Raw genomic sequence first — 27,688 nt, 5'->3', positions numbered from 1 at the left:
AGGACACATTCTACACATGTAAAAACACGCTGATTCCCGGACGGTCTGCAGGCCGGATTGAGAAGGTGACTAGGCCGCATCCGGCCCCCGGGCCTTAGCTTGCCTACCCCTGTACTTGAGGTTGGGTCGGAATCTCCTTTCTTGTCACCTGAAGCCATGGGTTCAAGTCCTACCTTCTAGGGAGTTTAGAAAACGTTTGGGGGTTTTTAAGTTTAGCGGGGGAAAGGCAATTAAGAGGCAACGCAACAGGAATTTGTACAATTATTCACAGCTTAGAGAAAGTGGGCAGAGGAAAGTTTTGGTCCCACTCTCCTAGCACTAGAACTGGGAAGCTGGATCCAGGGAGATCCAGCTCTTCTTCAAAACACAGAGTCCAACTCTGGGACTCCACTCCCCGAGGAGACAGGGATGGCCACTGTTATAAGTGATAAAACTGCTCCTTTCCCCTTATGGGGCACCCAAGAGCCCATATAGAGTCCTTTTGTAGGTTCTCTATCGGTAGGAGAAAATAACAGAGGCCAACCAGAGAATATTGAGAAGCAAAGCAGCTAGTAAGCCTGATCTTTATTAACTGTTGCAACAGGGTGCTCCCCTCACACGCAGGAGGAGGCAGCCTTGAAAACAAACCTTTATCAAATGCAAGGAAACCTCTTTTTCTGCTTATATGTGCAGATTTTCTCAAAATAATACTGATGCACACATGCATTAAGGAATGGAAAAGATAGTTTAATTATCCACAAAATGGGTGTGCAATTGTCAGAAATAAGAGCAGACAATGGTCCCAGCTGCGGATCTGAAAGTTCAAAGGTTGGGCTATAATGTACCTCGATCACCACTCTGTCCAAAAGCACAAGGCTCATCTCCTGCTGGGACAGCTCCCCAGCTAGATTTCCATCTCAGAGTCCTGGTGAGAGCTCTAAGGAATGGGAGCTGCAGCAGGAAAGTTCCCACCCTTCCTGCTCAGTCCAGCTTTTGTGGTTGCTCACTCAACAACCATTTCTATGGAGCTGCTTCCTTTCCTCTTCAGGCAAAATTCATGAAATCAAGCTCTCGTTTCATCCTCAAGGTGACTTCCAGAGTGCCCGTTTCGGAGAGGAAAGAGGCCTTCCCACTCTTGGTATCCACAGGGTGAGGCAGGTGCAAGAGAAGCTTCCTGGAAAACAGAAAAGTAGAAGCTGTCACCTGAAGCTGCCATATGAGGAAAAGGAAGGAAGGAAGGAAGGAAGGAAGGAAGGAAGGAGAGGAGGAGTTTGGATTTTATATCCCGCTTTATCACTACCCGAAGGAGTCTCAAAGCGGCTAACATTCTCATTTCCCTTCCTCCCCCACAACAAACACTCTGTGAGGTGAGTGGGGCCGAGAGACTTCAGAGAAGTATGACTAGCCCAAGCTCACCCAGCAGCTGCATGTGGAGGAGTGGAGATGCGAACCCGGTTCCCCAGATTACGAGACTACTACTCTTAACCACTACACCACACTGGCTGGAAGAAAGAAAGAAAGAAAGAAAGAAAGAAAGGAAGGAAGGAAGGAAGGAAGGAAGGAAGGAAGGAAGGAAGGAAGGAATCTATCTTTGTGACCAAGGCTGAGGGGGGCCTCTGCCTCAAACATTAAAAACTTCCCATCAGATGCCAAGGAAATAAACATCTATCTGACTTTTAGAAGACATCCAAAGGGAAGTTTGAGGTTTTTTGTGTTTTCAATATTTTGTCAGAAGCTGCTCAGAATGGCTGGGGCAACCCAGTCAGATGGGCGACATATAAATAATAAAATTGTTGTTGGGGGGGCACACAAAGAGTTCAGAAACTCTCCCCACCAAAAACAATAATTTCCTTCCTTCCAGATCTTTGGCAGCCACTGATTCCCACTTTCAAAGCTTCTTCCTGCACACAAAGCTTGCGTGCATCTTTCTGAAAGCACTAGCCAAGACTCAAGGGTGTACTAAGAAAAAGGCAGAGAATAGAGAGCATTACCAGACACCAAAAACAGCCAGCCCCTGTCACCAACCCTGAAGTGTCACACTGGAGGTCACAGGCCGGTGCAAAGTCTGCCTTTCTACCCAAGAACCTTCACACTGCCAGTCAGCCGACCAACCAGCCAGCTGTGTGAGGTTCATTCCTTGTGTGTGCAGGAGTTCCTTTATGAGCAAGCGGCTGCTGCCAAATTGGGCCAAAATAATTGAGGGGAACTTCCACACCCCTCCTCCCAGCTTACTTCTCTGGGCTCCGGAGATCAAGAACCTTTTCCCGGATATCAAGGGTAATGTCTGAAGCCTTCGTATCTGGAAGTTTGATTTTAATCTGAAATGAAAAACAGAGGTGGTTGCCAGGGAGCATGGATACAGCTCCTTGCTGGGGACACTAGGTGAAAGTATTATTAATATTATTATGTATTATTAATGTAATTAATAATAGATAATGATAATAATAATGATAATGATGATGATGATAATAATAATAAATAATTTGTATACCAGTGTGGTTCACAACATAAAGTTACAATTTAAAGCCCCAAAATACATAATAAAAATAACTAAAACAATTAGGAGTACTAATGTATACAAACTATTCAAAAATACACTCTGCAACAAAAGCCCCAAAACAATAGCCCAGCCTGCAAAAACAAAATCCAAATGAATATATAACACTTAAAAACAATTTTAAAGAACCCCACCCCCAAATAAAACGGCACCCAGCCAAGTCACAAGGACCCCTGGACAGTTGTCCAATCGAATTCAATTCATGGGGTGCGGACGAGGGGATTGTCCCTTGTCGGCAGACAGCTTTTCTGCGTCATGTGGCCAGCACAACTAAACTGCTTCTAGCTCACGGAAACGCCCTTTACCTTGGTGCCGCAGCGGTACCTGTTTATCTACTTGTGCTGGTATGCTATCGAACGGCTAGGTTGGCAGGAGCTTGGACAAAGCAATAGGAGCTCGCCTCGTCAAGCAGATTCGAACTGCAGACCTTGCGATCGGCAAGCCCAAGAGGCTCCACGGTTTAGTCCACAGCACCATCCACGTCCCCGTTAAAACCCCATCCGCGTTAGAATAATGGGCCAAATACGTTAAGAGGGAGAGCCTGGAGAGCCGCCGCCTTACCAGCATGTCCTCACAGCAAGCCGTAGACGCGTCCTTCCTGCTCATTCCCAGGAACATGTCCTCGGCACTCACATGCTGCTTGAATAATATTTCATATCTGTGAAATACAATGTTTGCCAGCAAGGCTGAAAGCCACTGGGGTGGGGCACCTCTTTTCATCAGCTGCTGCCTGGCAGCCCCTACACTCCCAACGGGGCAGAGCCCGCTGCTTTCAGTTCCTGCTCAGCCACTGCAACCCCAGAAAGCAACTGGAGGGAGGTGGACAAGCATTGGCTTCCAGCTGCCAAGCAATTATGTAGCAATCTGCTTCTGGCTGTGTCCTTCTTTCCCATCCACAATTCCTTCTTGGATCCTGAACCTCACAGAGCTTTTCTAACAAATTTCAATTAATTTTCCATTGGGCAACCATTCTCTCTCTCTCTCTCTCTCTCTCTCTCTCTCTCTCTCTCCCCTCCCTCCCTCCCTCTCCATGCCAATTTATTTACCATATTTTTTGCTCTATAAGACTCACTTTTCCCCTACTAAAAAGTAAGGGGAAATGTTTGTGCGTCTTATGGAGCAAATGCAGGCTGTGCAGCTATCCCAGAAGCCAGAACAGCAAGAGGGATTGCTGCTTTCACTGCGCAGCAATCCCTCTTGCTGTTCTGGCTTCTGAGATTTAGAATATTTTTTTTCTTGTTTTCCTCCTCCAAAAACTAGGTGCGTCTTGTGGTCTGGTGCGTCTTATAGAGTGAAAAATACGGTAATTTGGAATGAAGCAAATTTGGGAACAGCACATTCCCTTTCTACGGATTTTAAGATATGCAAGAACATAGCTGAGTATTGCATTTCAAACATGTAATGCCCCTAATATAATTGAGCAAAGTAAATTGATTTATTTCCCTACAGGAAAGAACTTGGCCTCTTGGGAGAAACCGTGGAAAACAACAATAAACTTCTTGGCATGCTATACTCTAGAAGAGAAGCTACGTAAGAAGTTATATAGGTGGTACCTCACCCCTAGTAAACTTGTAAAAATGTATAAAAAGGGAACCATGTTGGAAATGTGAAGAGATTGAAGGGACATTTATACATATGTGGTGGGGGTGTAAGAAAGCCAACGTGTATTGGGAGATGATATACTCAGAACTAAAGAAGATGTTAAGAGTTTCATTTCCCAAGAAACCAGAGATGTTCTTATTGAGTATAGTAAAGGGGGAAATACCCAATAAAGTACTTAGTCTTTTCCTCTATGCAATAACAGCAGCCAGAATAATCTTTGCCCAAAGGTGGAAGGACAAAAATAGTCTCGCAAAAGCAGACTGGCAGAATAAGCTAATAGATTACACAGAGCTAGCAATTTTGAGTGCAAAGATAAGAAATCAGGATGAGTCAGATATAAAAGAAGAGTGGGAATACTGTACTTTGATGAATATTTAAAGAAATATAACAATCAGATAAACTTCCAAGTGGGGTTAGATATATGAGCCGCAGTTAAAAATAAGAAGAGGGTTGGCAATTAAGTAGATGCAACTTAACAAGGACTAAATAAGAGGGATGTGTGTGGTAACCAAAGAGTGTAATATAAATGACAACAATTGTATAATTGATGTACTAAGATATGTAAAATGCATTTTAAAAAAATTAAGAGAACTTTGTCAATAGATTTGGTAGCAACGCCTGTTTGAAACAGCAGAAGATTTAATTGCCTCCTTCTCTCTGCCAGGACGGTGCCTGCCCTGCCTGTCAGCTGCTCCAGAGCTACTCATGTGTTGCAGCAATTTCAATGCAATTTATAAAGCTGCACTCCTAACCCCACTTCCTGATTGACACGGTATGACAGCAGCAGCCAGCCAGATGTTAGCTGTCAAATTTTGCGACCAGACATCTCCACTTACTCACAAAAGGCCTGTCGCCTGTGGTGAAATGTGACTGGTGCCCGGTTAATTTCGAACACTGTACCAACCCATGCAAGACTATTTAAGAGAACTCCCTCATCCAAAGGCAAATCAGAGCACAGATTTGGAAGAGAGGGGCATGTGCTGGCAAGCGCTCCTGGCAGGGCATGTGGAGCTCAGATGGGCTTACTCAGGCTGTTCCCTGGAATCCAAGGCATCATCAATGTACTCGGAATCCTCCGGCACGTCCTCTGCGTTCCAGATCTCTTTGCTGTTCCCATATTTCACTTGAGTGGCGGCTGCAAGCAGGAAGACAGAATCACCTGGTTTACCCATCCTTGCAAAGCACACACAGCTCCCTGGCCTTTTGAAACTTGCAGGGCAACAGGCCACGTCTGGCTCATAACACACTCATGGCACAAGGGAGCATCTAAAAGACAGTGTCTGTAAATCAACAAGCACCTTGGTTTTCAAGTTGTAAATCCCATTAATCACTGGCTGAAATCCCATTAATCAGAGATATTCGTACATCGCTACAAATAATGATGCCATTGGGGAAATTGCTACTGATGTTAGAAAGGATGGGCTTATATATAGGCCAGTGCTTTTTGTTGTTGATGATGATCATGGTCTTGTTAATTAAATTTGTATACTGCCCTATACTCTTAGATCTCACGGTGGTTCACAACATTATTGGTTAAAAATTAGGTGCTGGTATTCATACATTAAGGGACGCGGGTGGTGCTGTGGGTTAAACCACAGAGCCTAGGACTTGCCGATCAGAAGGTCGGCGGTTCGAATCCCCGCGATGGGGTGAGCTCTCGTTGCTCGGTCCCCGCTTCTGCCAACCTACCAGTTCGAAAGCACGTCAAATTGCAAGTAGATAAATAGGTACCGCTCTGGTGGGAAGGTAAACGGCGTTTCTGTGCGCTGCTCTGGTTTGCCAGAAGCAGCTTAGTCATGCTGGCCACATGACCCGGAAGCTGTGCGCTGGCTCCCTCGGCCAGTAAAGCGAGATGAGCACCACAACCCCAGAGTCGGACATGACTGGACCTAATGGTTAGGGGTCCCTTTACCTTTACTCAAACATTAGTAAGAGTCTTGTGCATTGCTCCAATTCCAAGTTTTATTATTATAAGGCCAGCCTCACTTTAAATAGAGGGAGCTCAAAGAAGATCCATGGACATTCTGTTGCCCAAAGGCTCACAAAACCCTCAACCTGGCTGTATGTGCTCCTTGAAGGCCTCCTGTTAAGGGAGCTACAACAGTGCTGGCCACTGCGTTCTCCTCACTCCTCCTTCTGTGTCTTCTTGCCCTATGGCAGTGGTTACAAGGAGCATAATGGGATCTGAAGACTGCGGCTGCCTATGCCACCAGGGCTCACAGGGCAGGAACACTGTTGTGTGCTCTGTGTGATGCGTGGAGGTGCCTTGCAGCTCTGTCCTTGTCACCAAGTTCACTGATTCCTTCCATGTGTGAGTGGCATCACTGGGGTTTGTTGTTTCAACGGATGCCGAGGGTGTGCCTGCTATTTTCAGATTTCCTGAGTGATGCATAGATAGGATGCTGCAGGCAACCTTTTGATTGCATATCAGGGATGTCCCTGTGCACCCTAAAGGTAAAGGTACCCCTGCCCGTTCGGGCCAGTCTTGCCAGACTCTAGGGTTGTGCGCTCATCTCACTCTATAGGCCGGGAGCCAGCGTTGTCCGCAGACACTTCCGGGTCACGTGGCCAGCGTGACAAGCTGCATCTGGCGAGCCAGCGCAGCACACAGAACGCCGTTTACCTTCCCGCTGGTAAGCGGTCCCTATTTATCTACTTGCACCCGGGGGTGCTTTCGAACTGCTAGGTTGGCAGGCGCTGGGACCGAGCAGCGGGAGCGCACCCCGCCGCGGGGATTCGAACCGCCGACCATGCGATCGGCAAGTCCTAGGCGCTGAGGTTTTACCCACAGCGCCACCCGCGTCCCTGTGCACCCTGCTTCCCCCCCAAAATAATCTCCTCACTCCTTGCTTTGTGGCATAATGATTAGAGTGTTGGACATGGGAGAACTGGGTTTGAAACCCCGCTCAGCCATAAAGCTCATTGGGTGTCCTAGAGCCATTCACCATCTCTTAGCCTAACCTACCTCACAGGGCACTTGTGAGGATGAAATGGGGAGGAGGTAAACCATGTACATCACCTTGAGCTCCTTGGAAGATAAAGGTGGTACATAAATGTAATAAATCATTGTAATGCCCGGCTTACCTGTGGGCGCTGCTGCCTTTGGGGGGCCAATGTTCCCTGGGCCTGCGCTGCTCACCTGCAAAAAGACTGCATTCAGCCCTTGTCCGTTAGCCGCCCTGAAGAATGCAGGTCTAAAGCACAGTGACAGTGCAGAGGCTTATGAAGATGATGGAATATGATGAGATGACTAGACTGACTGTTAGAATTAAAGATGAGGAAAAAATTCTTGAGGAATGGAATATTCCTTGAGGAATGGAATATTGTTTTTTAAATGGCATGGTTATGTGAAAACATATGCAGCATTTGAATTATAGCAACAGATGAGAACAGATAGTTTAGCAAGTTAGAATTAATGTATATAATGGGTAAAATATAAGTAATATAGTAGCTTGATTTGGTTAGAAAAGAACACCATGGAAGGGTGGATAGGTCAATCGATAGGAAAGATTTGTTCTGAATGTTGTCTAAAGATATAAGAGCCATTTCCTAATATCTCAAGAACTGTCACATGGAAGAGGGAGCAAGCTTGTTTTCTCCTGCTCTGGGCGGGGGTAGGACTCAAACCAATGGCTTCAAGTTACAAGAAAGGGGATTCCTGATGTTTACATCAGGAAGAACATCTGACAGTGAGAGCTGTTTGACTGTGGAACTGTCTCTATTGGGAAGCTGTGGACTCTCCTTCCTTGGAGGCTTTTAAAGCAGAGGTTGGATGGCCATCTGTCAAGGAGGCTTCAGCTGAGATTCCTGCATTGCTCTTTTTTTAAAATAAAATATTTGGTTTTACATATTTAAAATTAAAATTATAACCATACCACAACATATCCACAGTTTAGATTCCTCCAATTCTCTGGACCTTCCCACATTCCCCTCCATGGGGTCTGTTGTTAAACCTTTTCTACTGCATCTTTTTTCAACAATCCAAATTTTTTATCACTCCATTATGTCCATATTCCTCGTTACTGCAGTCCTGCTAATGTTTTCAGCTGCTTTCTCTTCAAATCGTATAAATCTTCTGCCTTTTACTAAAGACCCCTGCATTGCAGGGGGTTGGAATAGATGACCCTCAGGGGTCCCTTCCAACTCTACAATTCTAGGGTTCTAAAAGAAATGGCAAAATCTGAAAATTTAATAAAAAGGTCATGTTTAAAGAGAGAAATAAACCCCTGGAGGGGGAGGGGGTCTCCCCACCCCACCCCGGCCTTCCTCTCACCCAGGGCCGGATTTAGGTTTGATGAGGCCCTAAGCTACTGAAGGTAATGGGGCCCTTTATATGTCCAGCTGTCAACAACAAATTGTCACTGTTTTTTGTGTTGAATATATTCTATATGGTACAGTGGATGCTGGGGTTGCGAACGTGAATCGTGCAGGATGCACTTTCGCAACCCGCAGCGTTTGCAACCCGCAGCGGCACATCTGCGCACATGTGGGTTGCGATTCAGTGCTTCTGTGCATGTGCGACCACTGAAACCCGGAAGTAACTCATTCCGGTACTTCCGGGTTTTGGTGCATCCGTAATCTGAAAAAGCACAACCCATAGCTGTCAACCTTCCCTTTTTTTATGGGAAATTCCCTTATTCCAGCGCTGTTTCCTGCTGCTTCCCGCTGCTATCCCGGATTGTTAGATATTCCGTAGACTGTCCCCAGGACAGGTGAGGCTGCTGATCTCTTATTTTCAAATATGAAAGTCGATACTATGGCGCAACCTGAAGCGTCTGTAACCATGCACATGAAAGCTCATACCAAGAACTAACTTAGTTGGTCTCTAAGGTGCTACTGGAAGGGGAAAAAAAATTTGTTTTGACTGAGGTATGACTGTAATTTATGGACCTAAAAGGTATCTAAAGCCATTTGCACAGAGCAAAATATGTATTTTTTCAAAGTAATTGTTGAACTGAAATACAATTAAGGAGAAGTATATTAATAGTGAAGTATAATTAAGAATAAGTATATGGGGGGACAAGCGTGTGGGGCCCTAAGCTATAGCTTGTTTAGCTTAGAGATAAATCCGGCACTGCTCTCACCCCTATCGCTCTTCCTCCGTCCTCGTCCTCCTCCTCCGGCGGCGACAGCAACTGGGAGAGAGCCAGCAAGGAGGAGGCCGAGCAGAGACCCAGCTCCGGGGGCTCCATCGCCGGGGCGGCTACAAAGAAACTCGCAGCAGCGCCCAGAAAGCGAGCTGCCCGCCTGCCGCCGCCAGCGTCTCCCGCGTCGCCACGGCAACGGCCCCACAGCGCCTGCGCGGGTGGAAGGAGGATGCGGCGCGCCTATTGGCGGAGGAGCGCCAAGACGACATCGGGAGGCGCCGGAACCTCCGCGCGAACGGGCGCTGACATCCGTGCCGTCATAAGGGCGCGCGGCCGAGGAGCGTAACTGCCGCGCAGCGGAGGAGACGCCGCCAGAGAGGTGAGGCGAGGAGGGAAGGGGAGATTGACAGTTGCTCTTCCCCGGCCCCGCAAGACCCTCTCGCGGACGCAGGAGACTGCCGTTAGCGCTGAGAGCAGCAGCACGAGGAGGAGGAGCAGCAGGGTTAGAAGCTCAGGTATGGAGTCGAAGTCAACCCGCTCCTTGCGGCGAGATCTGGCATGAGGCGCTCACGGGGGACGGTTCCCTTTGGTCGCTGGAGCCCTTAACTTGACGGACTGGAAGTAGTGGATGGGGAGCGTTAGAAATGATGATGATGATGATACTAATAATAATAATAATAAATAATAATTTATTACAGTATTACCTTACAGTGTTTTAATGTTGTATTTTAATCTTGTTTTTAAATTGTATTCATTCAACTTGTTCTTATTATTGCTTGTTAGCCGCCCTGAGCCCGGCAGGGCAGGGTATAAATAAATTAAAAAATTATTATTATTATTACCTCTGGTTACCGACACTTCAGGTTACAGACTCCGCTAACCCAGAAATAATACCTCGGGTTAAGAACTTTGCTTCAGGATGAGAACAGAAATCGCGCGGCGGCAGCGGGAGGCCCCATTAGCTAAAGTGGTACCTCAGGTTAAGAACAGTTTCAGGTTAAGAACAGACCTCCATAACGAATTAAGTTCTTAACCCGAGGTACCACTGTATTTCTACCCGGCCCATCTGGCTGGGTTTCCCCAGTCACTCTGGGCGGCTTTCAACAGAACATTAAAAACAGGATAAAACTTCGGACATTAAAAATAGGGAATGATGATGATGATGATGATGATCTATTATGTCTTCCATAAGATTGTCTTCCATAAACATGGTTTTAACAGTGAGTCCGCAAGTGACTTTGGAGGCCAATTCTGGATCCACACGTCCTTCCACAGTGGGGACATTGGTTTCTGGGTGGGGGTTGATCATGGTGAGGTTTGCCAAGCATGCCTTTCTCTTAGCACGTTTCTCCCTTTCGTCCTGAGTTCCAGCGTCTTCAAAGCCCATGACACCTTTGGTAAAGGCTGTTCTCCAACTGGAGTGCTCACAGGCCAGTGTTTCCCAATTGTTGGTGTTTATACTACATTTTTTTAGATTTGCCTTCAGAGAGTCTTTAAACCTCTTTTGTTGACCACCAGCATTAATCTTATCATTTTTAAGTTTGGAATAGAGTAGTCACTTTGGAAGACGTTAATCAGGCATCCGAACAACATGACCAATCCAACAAAGTTGATGTTGAAGAATCATTGCTTCGACACTGGTGGTCTTTGGTGGGCAGCGTTAGAAACTTATATGATGGTGGTGGTGATTTATTTTGTATATGCTGCCCATCTGACTGGATCCCAATGCAGCATTAAAAACACAATAAAACATCAGCCATTGAAAACTTTCCTAAGGGCTGCCTGAAATTATTATTCTAAAATAATTATTAGAAGTTATTCAAAAAGTCAAATAATTGTTTATCTGTCTGACATCTGACGGGAGGGCATTCCACAGGGTGGGTTCCGCTACCAAGAAGGCCCTTCAGATGCATAAACTAATTGCCAAATAGCACCTTAAACCATTTAGGTTGCCACAGCAGTATGTCTAGGCACCTTTCCCACTCCCAATAGAGTGTATTAGTAGCAGTAGTAGTAGTAGTATCCATTTCTAGACCGCTTTATATTTTAAAGGGGAAATTTCAAAGTGGTTGGCATTACATTGAAACCTCAAATAAAGCAATCCAGAATAAAACAAATACAAGCTTTGAGGAAAATATTTCAGTTCCTTCTCTAAGGGCCATTTAGATTACCCCATATTTACTGTGGGTTTATCTTGACAACCAAGGTGGCCTTTGCAGAGCTTCTGAAACAGTTTGCCTTTGCTTCAACACCCCACCCCTCTAGTGCTCTTGGGTTGCTTCGCCTGCCGAAATCTCCAGCTCCCACAGAGCAGCAGCAGCACTGGAGCCAACAAGGCCGCTCTTTTTCTCTGTTTCCTCGCAGGAGCACAGCCATCATCATGAGCCAGTTCAACTTTGGCACACCTAGCACTCCTGGGGGAGGCTTCAGCTTTGGGACTCCGAAAACCGCAGCCAGCACAGCCCCCGCCGGGTTCTCCTTCTCTTCAGCCACCACAGGGGGAGGCTTCAGTTTTGGGACAGCTGCTCAAAACCCAGCAAGCACCCAGCCTGCAGGCCTGTTCTCTTTCGCTCCCCCAGCGACATCGGCACAGACCTCTGGATTCAGCTTCGGCACACCTGCCACGTCGGCACCAGCTGCTGCTGGAAATGTGTTCACACTGGGGTAAGGTTGGCACAGTCCCATGTGGGTGGGAGGCTTGTTGAGCCCTAAGGATCAGACATTTGGCTTCTGAAAACCTGGTACACTTACTTCTGGGTTTTCGGCTTTTGAGAACCACAGTACCACTGTATTGGGACACTGTATGGGACAATGACAATAAAGATTATCGTTATCGTATTGTACAACCTATAGCTTTAGGGGTGGGAGCTGGTCCCAGGGTGGTTCCCAGCAATGTCACCAAATGGCACCTTAAACTAGGTTACAGCCACCACAATGGTGTGTCTAGGCACCATTCCTTCCCATTGGAGATTTATTATTTATTATTATTGATAATAATAATTTAATTTCTATACTACTTTATATTTTAAAGCAAACAATCTCAAAGCAGTTGACAGTACATTAACATAAAATAAAACAATGCAGAATAAAACAAATGCAAGCTTCCAGGAAAATATGTCAGATCCTTCTCTAAGGGACATTTGGCTTTCCCCATATTTATTGACCTCCTTAATTTATAGAGCTGCCCTGTAGCAGAAGAACTCCAGGAAACCAGAGTGGTGGTGTGGTTAGTTGGACCAGAACCTAGGAGATCAGGGTTCAAATCCCCACTCATACAAGAAGCCTTGGAGTCATTCACAGCCTCTTAACCTACCTCACCAGGTCATTGTAGGGATTAACTGAGGAGGGGCCTGAAGCATGTACATTCGTACCTTGGTTGTCGAACGCCTTGTGACTCGAATGTTTTGACTCCTGAACTCTGCAAACCCAGGAATGAGTGTTCTGGTTTGCGAACGTTCTTGGGAACCTGAACGTCCGGCGCTGCTTCCGCATCTTGGTTTTTGGAAGTCGAACGGACTTCCGGAACAGATTCTATTTGAGAACCAAGGTACGACTGTACTCCTTGCAGGAAAATGTGGGAAATAAATGCAGTGAATAAGTTCTTCTGCTTACTTGCTTCCAAAAGCTGGAGGGGCCAGCCAGATGGAGATGGTCTCAATTGGACCCACGCCAGTTGCAAAATGCACCTGGTGCCTGGCTAATTCCTAACGCCGGTTGCCAGTCTCCTTGGGCTCAGCTGGAATGTTAAAAATCCTGTGGTAAATGGGCAAACAACCTACCCTGAGACTTTAGTCAGAAATGAAATGATGCAGAAGTAGCAGCAAAAAAAATGGCACAAGAGAACTTGGGATGCTTTGAATATCTGCCAAAAATCCACCCTGGACTCTTTTTTATTTATTTAGGGGAAATGCCCCCAAGCTGAACTTGAGCAGCACCAACACAACACAATCGGCTGGCATTACAGGGGCGCTTGGGCTCGGCAGCGGCGGGCTGGGCACATCCACACCCAGTAGTGCCCCTGCCAGCCAGCCGGTGGCTCCTTCCGGCTTTGTCTTTGGCTCCAACACCGCTACCCAGCCTGCCACAACCGGAGGCTTCAGCTTTGGAGGCGTGGGAGCAACGCAGGCTGCGGCCCCCAGCTTCAGCCTTGGCTCCATAGGGAATACGACGCAGCAAGCAGCACCCGCCTCCACTGGCTTGGCGTTCGGAGTTCCTGCATCCGCGGCCGGCCCTACTACAACCACGGTATCCACAGCGCAGCCAGCTGTGGCGTTTGGCCTTGGGGCGCAGACAACAGGTGAGACGCCGTTCCCTGTGCAAAAGCACTTCTGGCAAGGCAGAGTTTCTTTGTGGACAAGTTGCCTTGCAAGCTTTGTGAGGACAGATGCCCTCCATATGCAAAGTTAGGTAATTGTATATAGGTGAAGGGCTGAGTCCCTTTGCAGCGATGTAATGCAGCTCTGACCAAAGATGCCATTCTACTCAAGCACAGACTGGAGAAGGAATTCAAGGTGATAACTGCTTCTCTTAACCATTCTCTGTTCCAGCTCCAGTTTCAGGCTTTGGGCTGCTGACGTCAACACCTGCCACCTCTGCCTCCACAGGAACGCTCGGTCAAGGGCCAGCCTTGTCCTTTGGAGCGAAACTTGGAGGTAGGCGATTGTGCCTCGGGAAGGGGGAAATTGGGCCGTTCTTTCTAAGAAGTGAAGTGAGATAGGCAGGTCAGTTGTAATGGTGTCCCTCCTTGCTTTGTTAGCCCTCCAAGTTAACTTTGAAATACCTTGGCGCAGTTGGGCCTTTCTCCTCACACTCTGTTTCAAGCTCCAGACTTTCCCCTCCAAATCTTGCCTGTTCCCTTTTGTGCTTACACACACACACACACACACACACACACTCCTCCGGCCAAGCTGATCTGCCACAGCCGCCTTTTGGTTCTCCCCGCCCCCCCGTTCTGCTTCTGGTCTTGGACACGCTCTGCCCGCCAAGCTGCTGCTACTGCTGCTGCTGTCATCTCACCACTGCCGCTTCTTCTTTTTCTTCAGTTGCTGTTTAACTTCTCCTCCCACATCGCCACAGCTCCTTCACCAAGTTTTGCCATAGCCTTGTGTCTTTTCATAGTGTGTCTGGGAGTAGATGGTTCTCCTCTTTGTACAGCACCTAGCACACAGGGACTGACATAGCAGCAGTGGCGGCGGCAGCTGCTTCCCTTACTTGGCCATAAGGGGGGCAGGGGCTGTGGGAACTTCCAGTTGCCTTTGGCCTCTTGGATAACTCTCCGCCACCAGGCCGGAGGTGTCAAGAGACTCTGTGTCTTCCTTGGCCTTGTGGACAGGTGCATAGAATCATAGAACTGCAGAGCTGAAAGCGACCCTGAGGGTCATCTAGTCCAGCCCCTTGCAATGCAGGGATCTTTTGCCCAACGTGGGGCTCGAAGCCACAACCCTGAGATTAAGAGTCTCATGCTCTTGCCAGCTAAGTATCTTCCGTGAGGAAAGTGTGTTCTCCTCCTCCTGGTTGTAACTGAACCCCAGATTGCGTCTCTTCCCCGAAGCAGGTACAGCGGCAACTTCCACGGCGCCTTCTACCACAGCTGTGAACTCCATCCTCGGGATGTCCGGGCCGACGTTGTTTGCGTCCATTGCAAGCTCTTCCGCGCCAGCCTCGTCTGCTACTGGCCTCTCACGTAAGCAACTGGGGCCCTGCCTCCCTTCTTGATGGGAAAGTGGAAAGAGTGGGGCTTGGGCAGCCTTGGCTCTGCCCACTGCCTGCTGATGGTGCAAAACAGACCACTTCTCTCTCCCCCTCAGTCCAGGATATTTTGTACTTCACCAGGTTTTGCCTAAAGGTCTGTTGCACCAAACCACTTAACTGCCGGGGCTGTTCTTTTGAGCAGGAGGCAGCCTTGCCAAGCCGCACTCAGGAGCTCTTGTTTTCTTCCTTCTGTAGTTGGTGTCACCTCAACGGGGACGGCGCCTGCTGGGACTTTAGGGTTTGGCACAAAAGCCCCTGGGACGACAGCAACAGCACCCACAGCCACAGCGACTGCAGTGGGAGGAGCCCCTGCAGCAACCAGTAAGGCTCAGAAGAGAAAATAGGAGGGAGGGAAGGCAAGAATACACACAACTGCCACTGACTTTTGCTCTTCGGCTAGAATATCATAGAATCATAGAGTTGTGAGGGACGATGTGGGTCATCTAGTCCAACCCCCTTCAATGCAGGAATCTTTTGCCCAACGTGGGGCTCGAACCCGTGGCCCTGAGATTGAGAGTCTCCTGCCCTGCCGACTGAGCTACCAGGTAGAATGTTGCAGGCACCATGGACTTCTTGCTTGCTGTCATTATATTATTTGAAGGGTTCTGCAGCTTTCGCAATTCGTGAAGCACATAAAGTTGTTTACGTTGCTATGATCAGCTTTACAAAACAGAGCAATTCAGCATCGAAACAGGGATTTTTAAAAAACAAACTTATTTTAACCCACGCTAGAAACTTGGTGAAATGAAAAGGTCTTTCCTGAAGCTTAGAAGAAGGAACCAACGGAATCTTTCTAGGCAAGGAGTTGCATGGTTCCAAGGTTCCACATTGGGAAGGGCCCTGCCTCGCATCCCAGACAGCCGTGCTCCTGGAAGGGGTGTTGTGTATAGCAGAGCCACCAAGGTTGAAAGCTGCGGGTAGGCAGGGTTATGTCGGAGACAGAGCTGGCAGCTTCAGATAGACTGGTTCTATACCATTTAGGGCTTTGCAGATCAAAGCCAGCAGTACCAGGAAACGAGGGAGGATGCTGTAGTTGAAGTGGAACTGTGTGTGTGTGATGGATTGTCCACAAAGCAGGCTCCAGAAGTCTTGTCTGGCTCGCATCTTTTTGCACTAGTTCCTGCCTGGGCCACTGATGGTTCTGGAGTGCATGCAGCATTGAGTAACACAGCACTGTCTGCACGTGAACTGAAGGGTCAATCACTCTTCTTCCTCCTGCTGCCAAAGCTGGAGACTTTGAAGAAAAGGGATTCTTGGGCAGGGCAAGTGGGTGGTATTTGCACCCCACCCTCAAATTCTCCATGTCAGAAATGCTCTTTCGTCTGCTGCTTCCTCCTCTCTTGCCATTGCAAAAATGATTGCTAACGAGGTGGAGTGGATATTTTTCTTTCAATTAGTTGTTATTAACTATTATTTTTTTGTGTTGCAAAATGAACAGATGAACAGGGAAAGCCAGTGTGGTGTAGTGGTTAAGAGCGGTGGACTCGTAATCTGGGGAACCGGGTTCGCGTCTCTGCTCCTCCACATGCAGCTGCTGGGTGACCTTGGGCTAGTCACACTTCTTTGAAGTCTCTCAGCCCCACTCACCTCACAGAGTGTTCGTTGTGGGGGAGGAAGGGAAAGGAGAATGTTAGCCGCTTTGAGACTCCTTAGGGTCATGATAAAGCGGGATATCAAATCCAAACTCTTCTTCTTCCTCTTCTACATCTATCATCAGTTCACAGTCTTTTTCACAGCTAGTGAGAGACACTTGTCATAGACATCTTTCGGTTGGGGGGAAAGAGGCGGGTTGAGAGGGAGAGCAGGGGTCTATTGCCTACTGTTAGTGTACGGGTTTGTGTGTGTATCACATGGGAAGGTCCTTTGTTTATATATTTATTTGTCTTCATTGATAGGGCAAGAGGGGTCCTGAGCTCCATTGGTTGCATTCAGTGACAAGTGGGCACTATTGAGATCAGCTATAGGAGAGGTTGTGGTTTTTCGCATGGCCATGGAGCATGCCTCCTCTTCCCATCCCTGGCTCTTCCATCGCAGCGGAAGTCAGGCCCAGGAGTCTCCCATCCTGGGACCAGCTCCAAGCAGGGACTCGGTTGCCCTGCATCCCTGTTCACTTCCGGCTGTGCTTTGACCCAACATTTGTTTTCTCTGCAGGTATCGCCTCCACCCCAAGTACGGGATTCATGCTGAACCTGAAGCCTCTGTCCACCACTGCTACAGTGGCCTCCACGTCCACTGCGGCCACCACAACAGTCACGTAAGTTCCCTGCGTGCTCCACCCCCATCGTTCAGCCCAGACACTGAGGTCCAGCTCCAAGGGTCTTCTAGCAGTTCCCTCCCTGCGAGAAGTGAGGTTACAGGGAACCAGGCAGAGAGCCTTTTCGGTAGTGGCACCCGCCCTGTGGAACACCCTCCCTTCAGATGTCGAGGAGATGAAGAACTACACAACTGTTATTTTTTTTTGAAAAAACATTTTTATTGATTTTACAAAGCACAAAGAAACACAAACTAGTAAAAATATACCTGTATAGATTCTCTGAATCACGGGACTTCCCCCATTCCCTCCATGGAGTCTCGTTTTAAGAATCTGTATCTGCATATTCATAAGTACTCCAATTATTATATCAGACCATATTTTCCATAGTATTTTTACACTACAAATGAATCAAAATCCTGCTCTTGTTTCCATCTGCTTACAGTGGTCTCCTAAATAGCTTATAAAAATTTCCCATTCTTTTGTAAAGTTTTTGTGCTCCTGGTTTCTTGAGTTTTCCAGTCAGCTTTGCCATCTCGGCATAGTCCATATAGTCCATCAGCTTGATTTGTCATTCTTCTCTGGTAGGGACTTTATCTTTAACTCAGAGTTGGGAAGAAATGCACAACTTTTAGAAGGCATTGAAAGGAAGTTTATAATGTTTGTAATTTTAATAAGTTTATAATCAGGAAGTTTATAATGTTTGATGTTTTATTAAGCTTTTATACATACTTGAAGCTGCCCGGAGTGGCTGGGGAAACCCAGACAGATGTGTAGAGTATAAATGTTGTTGCTGCTGCTGCTGCTGCTGCTGCTGAATGCCATATGTTAGGCAAGCCATGAGTTTGGGGGTGTAGTGGAAATGTAAGGAAACTGAAGGTACATTCTTTCACCTTTGGTGGACGTGCCCCAGGATTAAGGCTTTCTGGGAAATGATATATAATGAATTGAAAAAGGTATTTAAATATACCTTCTTGAAGAAGCCAGAGGCCTTTCTCTTGGGCATGGTCGGCCAAGTGGTGCCAAAGAAGGACAGAACATTTTTTATGTATGCTACAACAGCAGCAAGAATACTCATCGCAAAGTATTGGAAGACGCAAGATTTACCCACTCTGGAAGAATGGCAGATGAAACTGATTGACTGTATGGGATTGGCAGAAATGACTGGCAGAATCCGTGACCAGGGAGAAGAGTCGGCAGAAGAAGATTGGAAAAAATTTAAGGACCACTTACAGAAATATTGTAAAATTAATGAATGTTGAATGATGTTGGATTGAAATTGAGTGGTTTCTAGCTGTAATGATATAAAGGAATATGAAAAAAAAAGGTTTGGATAGAAAATAAGGTGGTATTGTAAGCTGTAATGCTTTAAGTTAAGGATTTGCTGAACAAATAATTTGAAATGGAATACAAGAAGGGGAGGTATGAGGAGGTCAGAGAAATATGTTATTGAAAAGTTTGTATTATGAACTATATGTCTTTTTTAATCTTTTTGTTTGTTTTTTGTTTGTATAAAAAATTGAAAACTTTAATAAATATCTTATTTAAAAAGGGGGGGAAAGAGTTTGGGGGTGTAGAATGGAGTCCCCCCACGGAGGCAAGGAATAGCAGTTTGCTGGATGCAGGTCTCCCTCCTTGAGCCCAGTGTAGGGTGGAGCCGTGGGCTGGCTCAGCTCCTTCGCCACCCAGCACACTCCTCCTGTCTTTGCAGGGCTCCCCCGTCGATGACCTACGCCCAGCTGGAGAGCCTGGTTAACAAGTGGAGCTTGGAGCTGGAGGACCAGGAGAAGCACTTCCTCCAGCAGGCCACCCAAGTCAATGCCTGGGACCGGAAACTGATCGAAAACGGGGAGAAGGTAGGGACCCATTCTGCCGGCAAGATGCTTTTTAGGGAGCTGTGGTGCCTGGTCGTAGGGGGAGCCAAGGTATTGCCTCCTGTGCCCATGCAGGGCCCATGCAGGCCACACAATTTTAACCTTAAGAGTACAGTGGTACCTTGGTTCGTGAACAGCTTGGCTCCTGAACAAATTGGCTCCCAAACGCCGCAAACCCAGAAGTGAGTGTTCCGGTTTGCAAATGTTTTTCGGAAGCTGAATGTCCAACACGGCTTCCGTGGCTTTTGCTTGAATGCAGGAAGCTCCTGCAGCCAATCGGAAGCCGTGCCTTGGTTTTTGAATGCTTTCGTGAGTTGAAACTTATGGATTAAGTTCGAGAACCACGTACCACTGTATAGCAAAAAATAAATAAATTGCAGCTTCTGTATATTTATGTATTTTATAAAAAATGATACACTGCTCGATTTTTTGGGGGGGGGCCACTCAAATGGTTTACAAATAAAGAATAGAACAGTAACATTATTAATATTATTTATTTATTTCAGTTTAAATGCCACCCTTCATCGAAAGGTCACAGGGCAACATTAAAAACACATTACAGATCATCAGTCATTGAAACATAGTAAAGAGCATACTTCTGAGTGAAAACTAGTATTTAAAACATTGAAATAGCCATTAAAACAGATCAAAACACTTGTCAGCATTCTGCAGGCTTCGGTGGGCCTACCTAAGTGAAACTGTTTTTTAGCAAGGGCCGAAAACAGTTCAGCGAAGGGGGTTTCCCTGGTGTCAGGGTGCAGGGTGTTCCAAAAGGTGGGTGCTGCCACATGGGAAAACGGAATGTTCTGTGGCACTTACAATGGTGCCAGTTCTGCCAATGGAAGCGGTTGAGTGGACACATGGAGGGCAAGTTGATCTCGTAGGTAAACTGGTCCCAAGTTGTTCAGCGTTCCTATCAGTGAACAGTGCTAGTTAATAGTGTTAATGTTCGTTTATAAACTCTGAACTTGGCCTGGTAGCAGATCAGCAACCAGAGCAGACCCCTGACCCCAGGTGTTATATTCTGCCAATTCCTCGTTCCTGTCAGCAATCGTGCTGCAGCATCCTTCACTAACTGCAGCTTCCGTATCCATCGTGAAGGAAGCACCACAGAAAGCGCGTTGCACTAACTCCTTTTTGCTCATTGTGTTCTTCAGCCAGTTCTTTTCTAGTGTTCCCGAAGCCCTGATTTCCCACTGTACCTGGAAAAAGATTGGGGCCAGTATTTTATTGTCACTTATAGATTCCCGTCCCACTTTATAAACCCTGTCTCTGTCTTACAGATCACGTCTCTGCACCGAGAAGTGGAAAAAGTGAAACTGGATCAGAAAAGGTAGAGGGAAAAGGGGCCGCGTAGCATGTTATTGGTGGGAGGCTGAGTACTGTAAAGGAAGCCTTGAGACGCTTGTGAATGGGAGGGGACGTTGCAAGGGGCAAAGGTCTTGGAAGCAGCCCCCCTCAGTCCCACAGTCATAATTTATATGCCACCCATCTGACTGGGTTTCCGCAGCCACTCTGGGCGGCTTCCAAGAAATAATTGGACTACTGCAACGCGCTCTACGTGGGGCTACCTTTGAAGGTGACCCGGAAACTGCAATTAATCCAGAATGCGGCAGCTAGACTGGTGACTGGGAGTGGCCGCCGGGACCACATAACACCGGTTCTGAGAGATCTGCATTGGCTCCCAGTACGTATCCGAGCACAGTTCAAAGTGTTGGTGCTGACCTTTAAAGCCCTAAACGGCCTCGGTCCAGTATACCTGAAGGAGCGTCTCCACCCCCATCGTTCAGCCCGGACACTGAGATCCAGCGCCGAGGGCCTTCTGGCGGTTCCCTCATTGCGAGAAGTAAGGTTACAGGGAACCAGGCAGAGGGCCTTCTCCGTAGTGGCGCCTGCCCTGTGGAACGCCCTCCCAGCAGATGTCAAAGCAATAAACAACTATTTTACTTTTAAAAGTCATCTGAAGGCAGCCCTCTTTAGGGAAGTTTTTAATGTTTGATGCTGTACTGTTTTTAATATTCAGTTGGAAGCCGCCCAGAGTGGCTGGGGAAACCCAGCCAGATGGGCGGGGTATAAATAATAAATTATCATTATTATTATTATTATAATTACAAAACCACAGTAAACCAACACATGTTAAGAACTTCCCTGTACAGGGCTGCCTTCAGATGTCTTCTAAAAGTCAGGTAGTTGTTTCCTTGACATCTGATGAGAGGGCGTTCCACAGGGTGGGCACGACTACTGAGCAGGCCCGCTGCCTGGTTCCCTGTAACTTTGCTTCTCGCGATGAATCATAGAATCATAGAGTTGGAAGAGACCACAAGGGCCATCGAGTCCAACCCCCTGCCAAGCAGGAAACACCACCAGAGCACTCCTGACATATGGTTGTCAAGCCTCTGCTTAAAGACCTCCAAAGAAGGAGACTCCACCACACTCCTTGGCAGCAAATTCCACTGTCGAACAGCTCTTACTGTCAGGAAGTTCTTCCTAATGTTTAGGTGGAATCTTCTTTCTTGTAGTTTGGATCCATTGCTCCGTGTCCGCTTCTCTGGAGCAGTAGAAAACAACCTGTCTCCCTCCTCTATGTGACATCCTTTTATATATTTGAACATGGCTATCATATCACCCCTTAGCCTCCTCTTCTCCAGGCTAAACATGCCCAGCTCCCTTAGCCGTTCCTCATAAGGCATCATTTCCAGGCCTTTGACCATTTTGGTTGCCCTCCTGTGGACACGTTCCAGTTTGTCAGTGTCCTTCTTGAACTGTGGTGCCCAGAAGGCGGTTCATGTGCCAAGAAAGGAGATTCCAGCTCAACATCAGGAAGAACTTTCTGACAGTGAGAGCTGTTCAGCAGTGGAACGGACTCCCTTGGGAGGTGGATGGCCATCTGTCACGGATGTTTGAGTTGAGATTCCTGCATTGCGGGGGGTTGGTCTGGATGACCCTCAGGGTCCCTTCCAACTCTACAATTCTATAATACTGATTTAGATGGTGAACCTGTCTTGGGCAGGGATCCCTTCCTCAGTAGCGCTTCCTCTCCTCACCTCCTTTCAGCGCCAGCTAATAGCGATGTCGGCATCTTCCTAGTTTTCTGTAGTACAGGGGTGGGGCGCAGAATCTAGCCTATGTGCCAGATCCTGACCTCCCACCTATCAAATCACATTACAATTATTCCAGGTGACCCAAAATAACCATTTTTTCCCTGTGTGTGCCGGTACCTGAAGAGGAGGCCCTTTTGGCGTCCGCAGGTTGACTTCAGGCAAAAGTGCAAATATCTTTTTGGCTAACCTGCCTGAATTCCACCTGAGTTCTTCTCCCAGACAATGCTGCCACATGTTGCCTGCTTATCTATAACCTCCCTCCTTCCCTTTTTTCCTTCTATAGGTTGGACCAAGAACTAGATTTCATTTTGTCCCAGCAAAAGGAGCTGGAGGACTTGCTGGTGCCCCTGGAAGAGTCCGTAAAGGAACAGAGTGGGACCGTCTACTTACAACATGCAGATGAGGAACGGGAGAAGACGTAAGACGATGCCAGGGATGGCAGTGGTGGAGCCCCGGTTGCGTGGGCTGCGGGTGGTCCCCGGATAGACAAGTTTAAAAATAAAAGGCAAAGGTTTGGAGGTCAGCTGTGGAGATCAGCCTATGTTGAGCCATTCTAAAGGGGGAAATTTGCTTTCTCGATAATTCTGAGCATGTTGGGCTGGGAGGTGGGTGCTGTCCTGCAATTCCTGCAGAGTCCACTTTTAAGCCAGACCAAGCTGTCTCCTAAAGGTGTTTCTGCTCAGTCCCTAATATTCACAGGTCTAATTGAAAGTATTGACAAGATTAGAGTCCACTGGGAAACCCAGCAGCTCCCCTGGATCGTCACAGCTTCACACAGTTCCATGGGAGAGGCTTAAGGGTCCCTCATGGCAGCCGAAGAGCCTTTAGGATATCCCCCACCCCCCAAAGTGTTTGGCCTTGGCTTGGCAGGCTCCCTGGGGCGAGAGAAGGAAGGAGATTGATACCTGTGACAACGTGTTTTCCTGTGCTGCAGGTACAAACTGGCAGAGAACATTGATGCCCAGCTGAAGCGCATGGCCCAAGATCTGAAAGATATTATTGAGCACCTGAACACCTCTGGAGGCCCTGCTGACACCAGTGACCCGGTGAGTACAAACTGGACGAGATGCATGGGAGGAGGAGAGGAGAGGGCCAAGAGCCTCTCTAGGGCTGCTCCTTCCTGGTTTATGAGGACCGCTCTGTCCTGCTCTTCCCCCTCCAGGCAGCTGTCTGCCGCTGTGGCCTTGTTCAGCAATGCTTTTCAGCACAGTCAGGCTTCAGGAGCAGGAAACCCCGTTCTGCAAGGCTGGCCTGCTTTGCGTTCACCTGACTCATAGAATTGTAGACTTGGAAGGGACCCTGATCTAATCCAACCCCCTGCAAGACAAGAACCTCAACTGAAGCATCCAAGGAAGGAAAGTTCACCACCTTCCATCCCACAGTCAAAACAGCTATCACAATCCGAAAATTATTCCTGATGTTGAATTGGAATCTCCTATTGAAACTTGATGGGACGCGGGTGGCGCTGTGGGTAAAACCTCAGTGCCTAGGACTTGCCGATCGCATGGTCGGCGGTTCGAATCCCCGCAGCGGCGTGTGCTCCCGTCGTTCGGTCCCAGCGCCTGCCAACCTAGCAGTTCGAAAGCACGTCAAAGTGCAAGTAGATAAATAGGGACTGCTTACTGGCGGGAAGGTAAACGGCGTTCCGTGTGCTGCGCTGGCTCGCCAGATGCAGTTTGGTCACGCTGGCCACGTGACCCGGAAGTGTCTGCGGACAGCGCTGGCTCCCGGCCTATAGAGTGAGATGAGTGCACAACCCTAGAGTCTGGCAAGACTGGCCCGAACGGGCAGGGGTACCTTTACCTTTACCTTATTGCAACTTGAAGCCATTGTTTCAGGTCTTACCCACTGGAGAAAACAAGCTTGCTCCATCTTCCGTGTGACAGCCCTTGAGATATTTGAAGATGGCTCTCCTATCTCCTCTCAGTCTCCTCTTTTCCAGGCTAGACATACCCAGCTCCTTCAACCGTTGCTCATAAGGCTTAGTTTCCAGACCCTTGACCATCTTGGTTGCCCTCCTCTGCACACCTTCCAGCTTGTCAATGTCCTTCATAAATTGTGGTGCCCAGAACTGGACACAGTATTCCAGGTGTGGTCTGACCAAGGCAGAATAGAGCGGGACTATGGCTTCCCTTGATCTGGACACCAGACTTCTGTTGATGCAGCCTAGAATACAATTACCATAGCTTGTTTTGTTTTGTTTTGGCTGCTGCTGCTGCATCACATTTTCAGACCACACCTAAGAGCTGTTCAACAGTGCAACAATTCTTTCGGGAGGTTGTGGACTCTCCTTCCTTGGAGATTTTTAAGCAAGTTGGATGCCCATCTGTCACGGATGCTCTAGGTCAGATTCCTGCCTTCCAGGGGGTTAGAATAGATGACCCTTGGGGTCCCTCCCAATTCTATGATTTCAAGGAAGGAGTCATATCTGCCTTGAGCAGATCGCACCACCAGCCTTGATGTGCCTCAGCAAGACGGGGGGGGGGGGAGGCGGGTTAGTACCCTTGGACACCAAGACATCATCTGTGTGAATTTGCCTTCCTCTTCCACCCACATTTGTGCCTCGCAGGACCAGCACAGCCATCTCTGCAGGCCCAGGCAGGGCTCTGTGCTCTCCCACTGACTACTGGGCCACTCAGAGCAGGAAAGGGACTGCTGCCAACCTGCCATCTTGGGGCCAGAGTACATTGCTACCTGCCTGGGCTGGGCAAAGGCCTCCTTTTTAAATCATGGCAGTTACGCTCGGTTTCCCTTCCGATGGTGCCGTTCCTGGCTCAACTTTTCCTGCAGAACCTTAACATCCTTCAGTCTTGAAAAATGACTGCCGGTGTGAGTGCTGATCTCGTGGTCTTTGCAAGGGCTTCGAGAGATCCAGACCGGGGTCGGCAACTACTCATGACATTCTCTAATCTCTTCCAGCTTCAGCAGATCTGCAAGATTCTGAATGCGCACATGGACTCCCTCCAGTGGATTGATCAGAATTCAGGTATTTGGCACTTTTCCTTTCTAGGGAGTCGTAGGGTCCTTCCTTCAGTTTTAAGATGAGCTGCTTTGAGGCAGGTTGACTAGGGAGAGAATAATAATAATACAGTGGTGCCTCGCAAGACAAAAAGAATCCGTTCCGCAATTCTTTTCGTCTAGCGGTTTTTTCGTCTTGCGAAGCAACCCCATTAGCGGCTAAGTGGATTAGCGCTATTAGCGGCTTAGCGGGCTTAGCGGCTAAGCTGTTAAAAGGCTATTAGCGGCTTTGAAAAAGGGGGGGGAAGCGGGGGGGAAATGGTGAGACTCGCAAGACGTTTTCATCTTGCGAAGCAAGCCCATAGGGAAATTCGTCTTGCGAAGCGCATCGCAAACGGAAAACCCTTTCGTCTTGCGGGTTTTTCGTCTTGCGAGGCATTCGTCTTGCGGGGCACCACTGTAATAATAATAATAATAATAATAATAATAATAATAATAATAATAATAAATAATTTATATCCCACCCTCCCCAGCCGAAGCCGGGCTCAGAGCGGCTAACAACAGTAAAAGTAACACAGTTTACATAAAATCACAATCTATTAATTGAAATACATTCTGAAATCAATTCATAATCCAGTTAATGGCAACCACTGGGCTAAAGTGAAGCATCAAGGTATGAAAGGAGCAATCCTTGTCCTAGAATCATAGAGTTCAAAGAGACCCTGAGGATCATCTAGTGGAGCCCCCTGCAAGACAGGGAAATAGGCAGCTGTCCCATACGGGGATTAACCCCTGCCACCTTGATGCTTGAACCTACTGAGCTATCTGCTTGGCACATGTTGAGATCCTCTGCAGCAAACATGGCAACCGCTGGGGGGGAAATCACAGCCTCATATTTGGGGGGGAAGGATCCATTTTGTGGGTCTCCAGACTGCGAAATCCATCCCCTGCTCAGGTTTTACTAGCTGCCTGTTGGATGTTGTGTTGTTTATTTGTTTAATTCGCATCCCGCCCTTCATCCAAAGATCACAGGGCGGGCCACCGCGTAAAAACACAAGAAAGAAAACACAAAATGCATAATGCAAACCAAAGCAAGTCAAACCAATAGCCCCCTTCCCACAAGGCAGGGAAGGAGGGTCAGCACAACAAGGACAGCCCCAGGAGTACAGTGGTGCCTCGCAAGACGAAATTAATCCGTTCCGCGAGTCTCTTCGTCTTGCGGTTTTCTCGTCTTGCGAAGCACGGCTCTTAGCGGCTTAGCGGCTATTAACGGCTTAGCGGCTTAAAGAAAAAGGAAACAAACTCGCAAGAACTCGCAAGACGTTTCGTCTTGCGAAGCAAGCCCATAGGGAAATTCGTCTTGTGGAACGCCTCAAAAAACGGAAAACCCTTTCGTCTAGCGAGTTTTTCATCTTGCGAGGCATTCGTCTTGCGGGGCACCACTGTCTAGGTCCATCTAGTTTAGTGTCGTCGACACTGACTGGCAGCAGTGGTTCTCCAGGATTTCAGGAAGCGGTCCCTCCCAGCCCCAAGTGGAGACGCTGCAGTTGGGGGCTGAACCCCAAGACAGGTGCTCTGCACGCGTGAGCCTAGCCCGCTGCAGCTCCAGCCCAGTGAATTTGCTGGTGGGAGAAAATGCAATTTGCTGTGGAGCTGCAGCCCGGTGCAGCTTGAGATTCCTAGTCCAGACTGAGCTGGTGGAGGTGGCTGCAGCCTTTTAGAAACATGCCCCCCCTCTCAGCCCCATTGTGCTTCCAGCGAGGGAGGGGGAGGGAGCAAGTGCTGTGCCACAGGCGGGCAGAGTCTACTCTGCCAGGAGTGCACACTGGGACGCTCAGCCCTCTGACATTCTCCTTGTTGTCATTCTACCTTCAGCCCTGCTGCAAAGGAAAGTGGAGGAAGTGACCAAGGTTTGTGAAAGCCGCCGCAAGGAACAGGAGCGCAGCTTCCGGATTACGTTTGACTGACTGCCTCAGCGCCGGGGGGCAGGGGGAATACACGCACGATGCCCAAATGTTTTGTTACTAGTTGAGTTTTGTGTTTGACAATAAAGGCCTTTTCTGTGCAGAACTGTGTGGCCAGAGGAGTTATTGAGTGTAGGGCTTCCTCTTCTGCTCCCAGGTGTGGACTGAGCATTGATTGTGCTCGTCTCATGGTGGTGGGTTTGAGCCCCACACTGGGCAAAAGGTTCCTGCATTGCAGGGGGTTGGACTGGATGACCCTCGGGTCCCTTCCAAGCCTACAATTCTAAGATTCTACTCTGCAGTTTCAAGGGGCGGAGCAGATGCTGTTTTTTTTTAAAATAAATTTTATTAGTTTTCATCCAATTATACATTTTATCCCGAATACAACAAATTATGACTGTTTTGGACTTCCTTCAGCATCTCTGACAATCATCCATATTTATACCTTTAATACACATTCCCTTCTTTCGTATTGCCAATGTTCCTCCTTACTCCTATTATTTCTAATAAACAATACTTATTTGTTTTTTACAGTGCCTCTTGAAATCCCACTAGCGTTGTGTT

General features: G+C 47.9%; 2 protein-coding genes across 4 annotated transcripts; one reads left to right on the top strand and one right to left on the bottom strand.

Moving 5' to 3' along the window:
• Nucleotides 1-705: 705 nt before the first annotated feature.
• DNAAF6 (dynein axonemal assembly factor 6) lies at nucleotides 706-9,430 on the bottom strand. The gene is made up of 6 exons (XM_053379653.1): nucleotides 9,223-9,430; nucleotides 7,223-7,277; nucleotides 5,165-5,273; nucleotides 3,098-3,194; nucleotides 2,212-2,297; nucleotides 706-1,153 (listed from the first exon to the last, which is right to left on the bottom strand). Exons 1-6 carry the CDS (start codon nucleotides 9,328-9,330, stop codon nucleotides 1,024-1,026), a joined length of 585 nt encoding a protein of 194 aa, XP_053235628.1. The 5' UTR covers nucleotides 9,331-9,430; the 3' UTR covers nucleotides 706-1,023.
• Nucleotides 9,431-9,538: 108 nt separating this feature from the next.
• LOC128409231 (nuclear pore glycoprotein p62-like) lies at nucleotides 9,539-27,230 on the top strand. Of its 3 annotated transcripts, none has more exons than XM_053379537.1 (13): nucleotides 9,539-9,740; nucleotides 11,590-11,889; nucleotides 13,128-13,522; nucleotides 13,773-13,877; nucleotides 14,780-14,908; nucleotides 15,172-15,297; nucleotides 17,128-17,230; nucleotides 18,939-19,083; nucleotides 20,385-20,434; nucleotides 22,486-22,620; nucleotides 23,137-23,248; nucleotides 25,122-25,188; nucleotides 27,036-27,230. In XM_053379537.1, the coding sequence occupies exons 2-13, from the start codon at nucleotides 11,606-11,608 to the stop codon at nucleotides 27,125-27,127; spliced, it is 1,743 nt and encodes a 580-aa protein (XP_053235512.1). In that variant the 5' UTR covers nucleotides 9,539-9,740; nucleotides 11,590-11,605; the 3' UTR covers nucleotides 27,128-27,230. The 3 variants fall into 3 exon arrangements, with proteins under 3 accessions (XP_053235512.1, XP_053235509.1, XP_053235511.1); XM_053379534.1 differs by having other exon boundaries at nucleotides 9,540-9,740; nucleotides 14,777-14,908; XM_053379536.1 differs by having other exon boundaries at nucleotides 9,580-9,604; nucleotides 14,777-14,908.
• Nucleotides 27,231-27,688: the final 458 nt, after the last annotated feature.

This window comes from Podarcis raffonei, chromosome 2 (genome assembly GCF_027172205.1).
Source record: "Podarcis raffonei isolate rPodRaf1 chromosome 2, rPodRaf1.pri, whole genome shotgun sequence".
NCBI lineage: Eukaryota > Metazoa > Chordata > Lepidosauria > Squamata > Lacertidae > Podarcis > Podarcis raffonei.
The sequence above is the reverse complement of the archived record's forward strand: the minus strand, read 5'-3'. Positions and strand labels throughout refer to the sequence as shown.

Excerpts from the sequence above, each read along its gene's own strand:
- LOC128409231 (XM_053379534.1), top strand. The coding sequence starts at position 11,606 with ATGAGCCAGTTCAACTTTGGCACACCTAGCACTCCTGGGGGAGGCTTC. Across the intron at positions 11,890-13,127 it reads GGAAATGTGTTCACACTGGG|GGGAAATGCCCCCAAGCTGA; the intron begins GTAAGGTTGGCA and ends TTATTTATTTAG. Across the intron at positions 23,249-25,121 it reads CTGCTGACACCAGTGACCCG|CTTCAGCAGATCTGCAAGAT; the intron begins GTGAGTACAAAC and ends AATCTCTTCCAG.
- DNAAF6 (XM_053379653.1), bottom strand. The coding sequence starts at position 9,330 with ATGGAGCCCCCGGAGCTGGGTCTCTGCTCGGCCTCCTCCTTGCTGGCT. Across the intron at positions 2,298-3,097 it reads CTTGCTGTGAGGACATGCTG|ATTAAAATCAAACTTCCAGA; the intron begins GTAAGGCGGCGG and ends TTTTCATTTCAG. Across the intron at positions 1,154-2,211 it reads GATCTCCGGAGCCCAGAGAA|GAAGCTTCTCTTGCACCTGC; the intron begins GTAAGCTGGGAG and ends TCTGTTTTCCAG.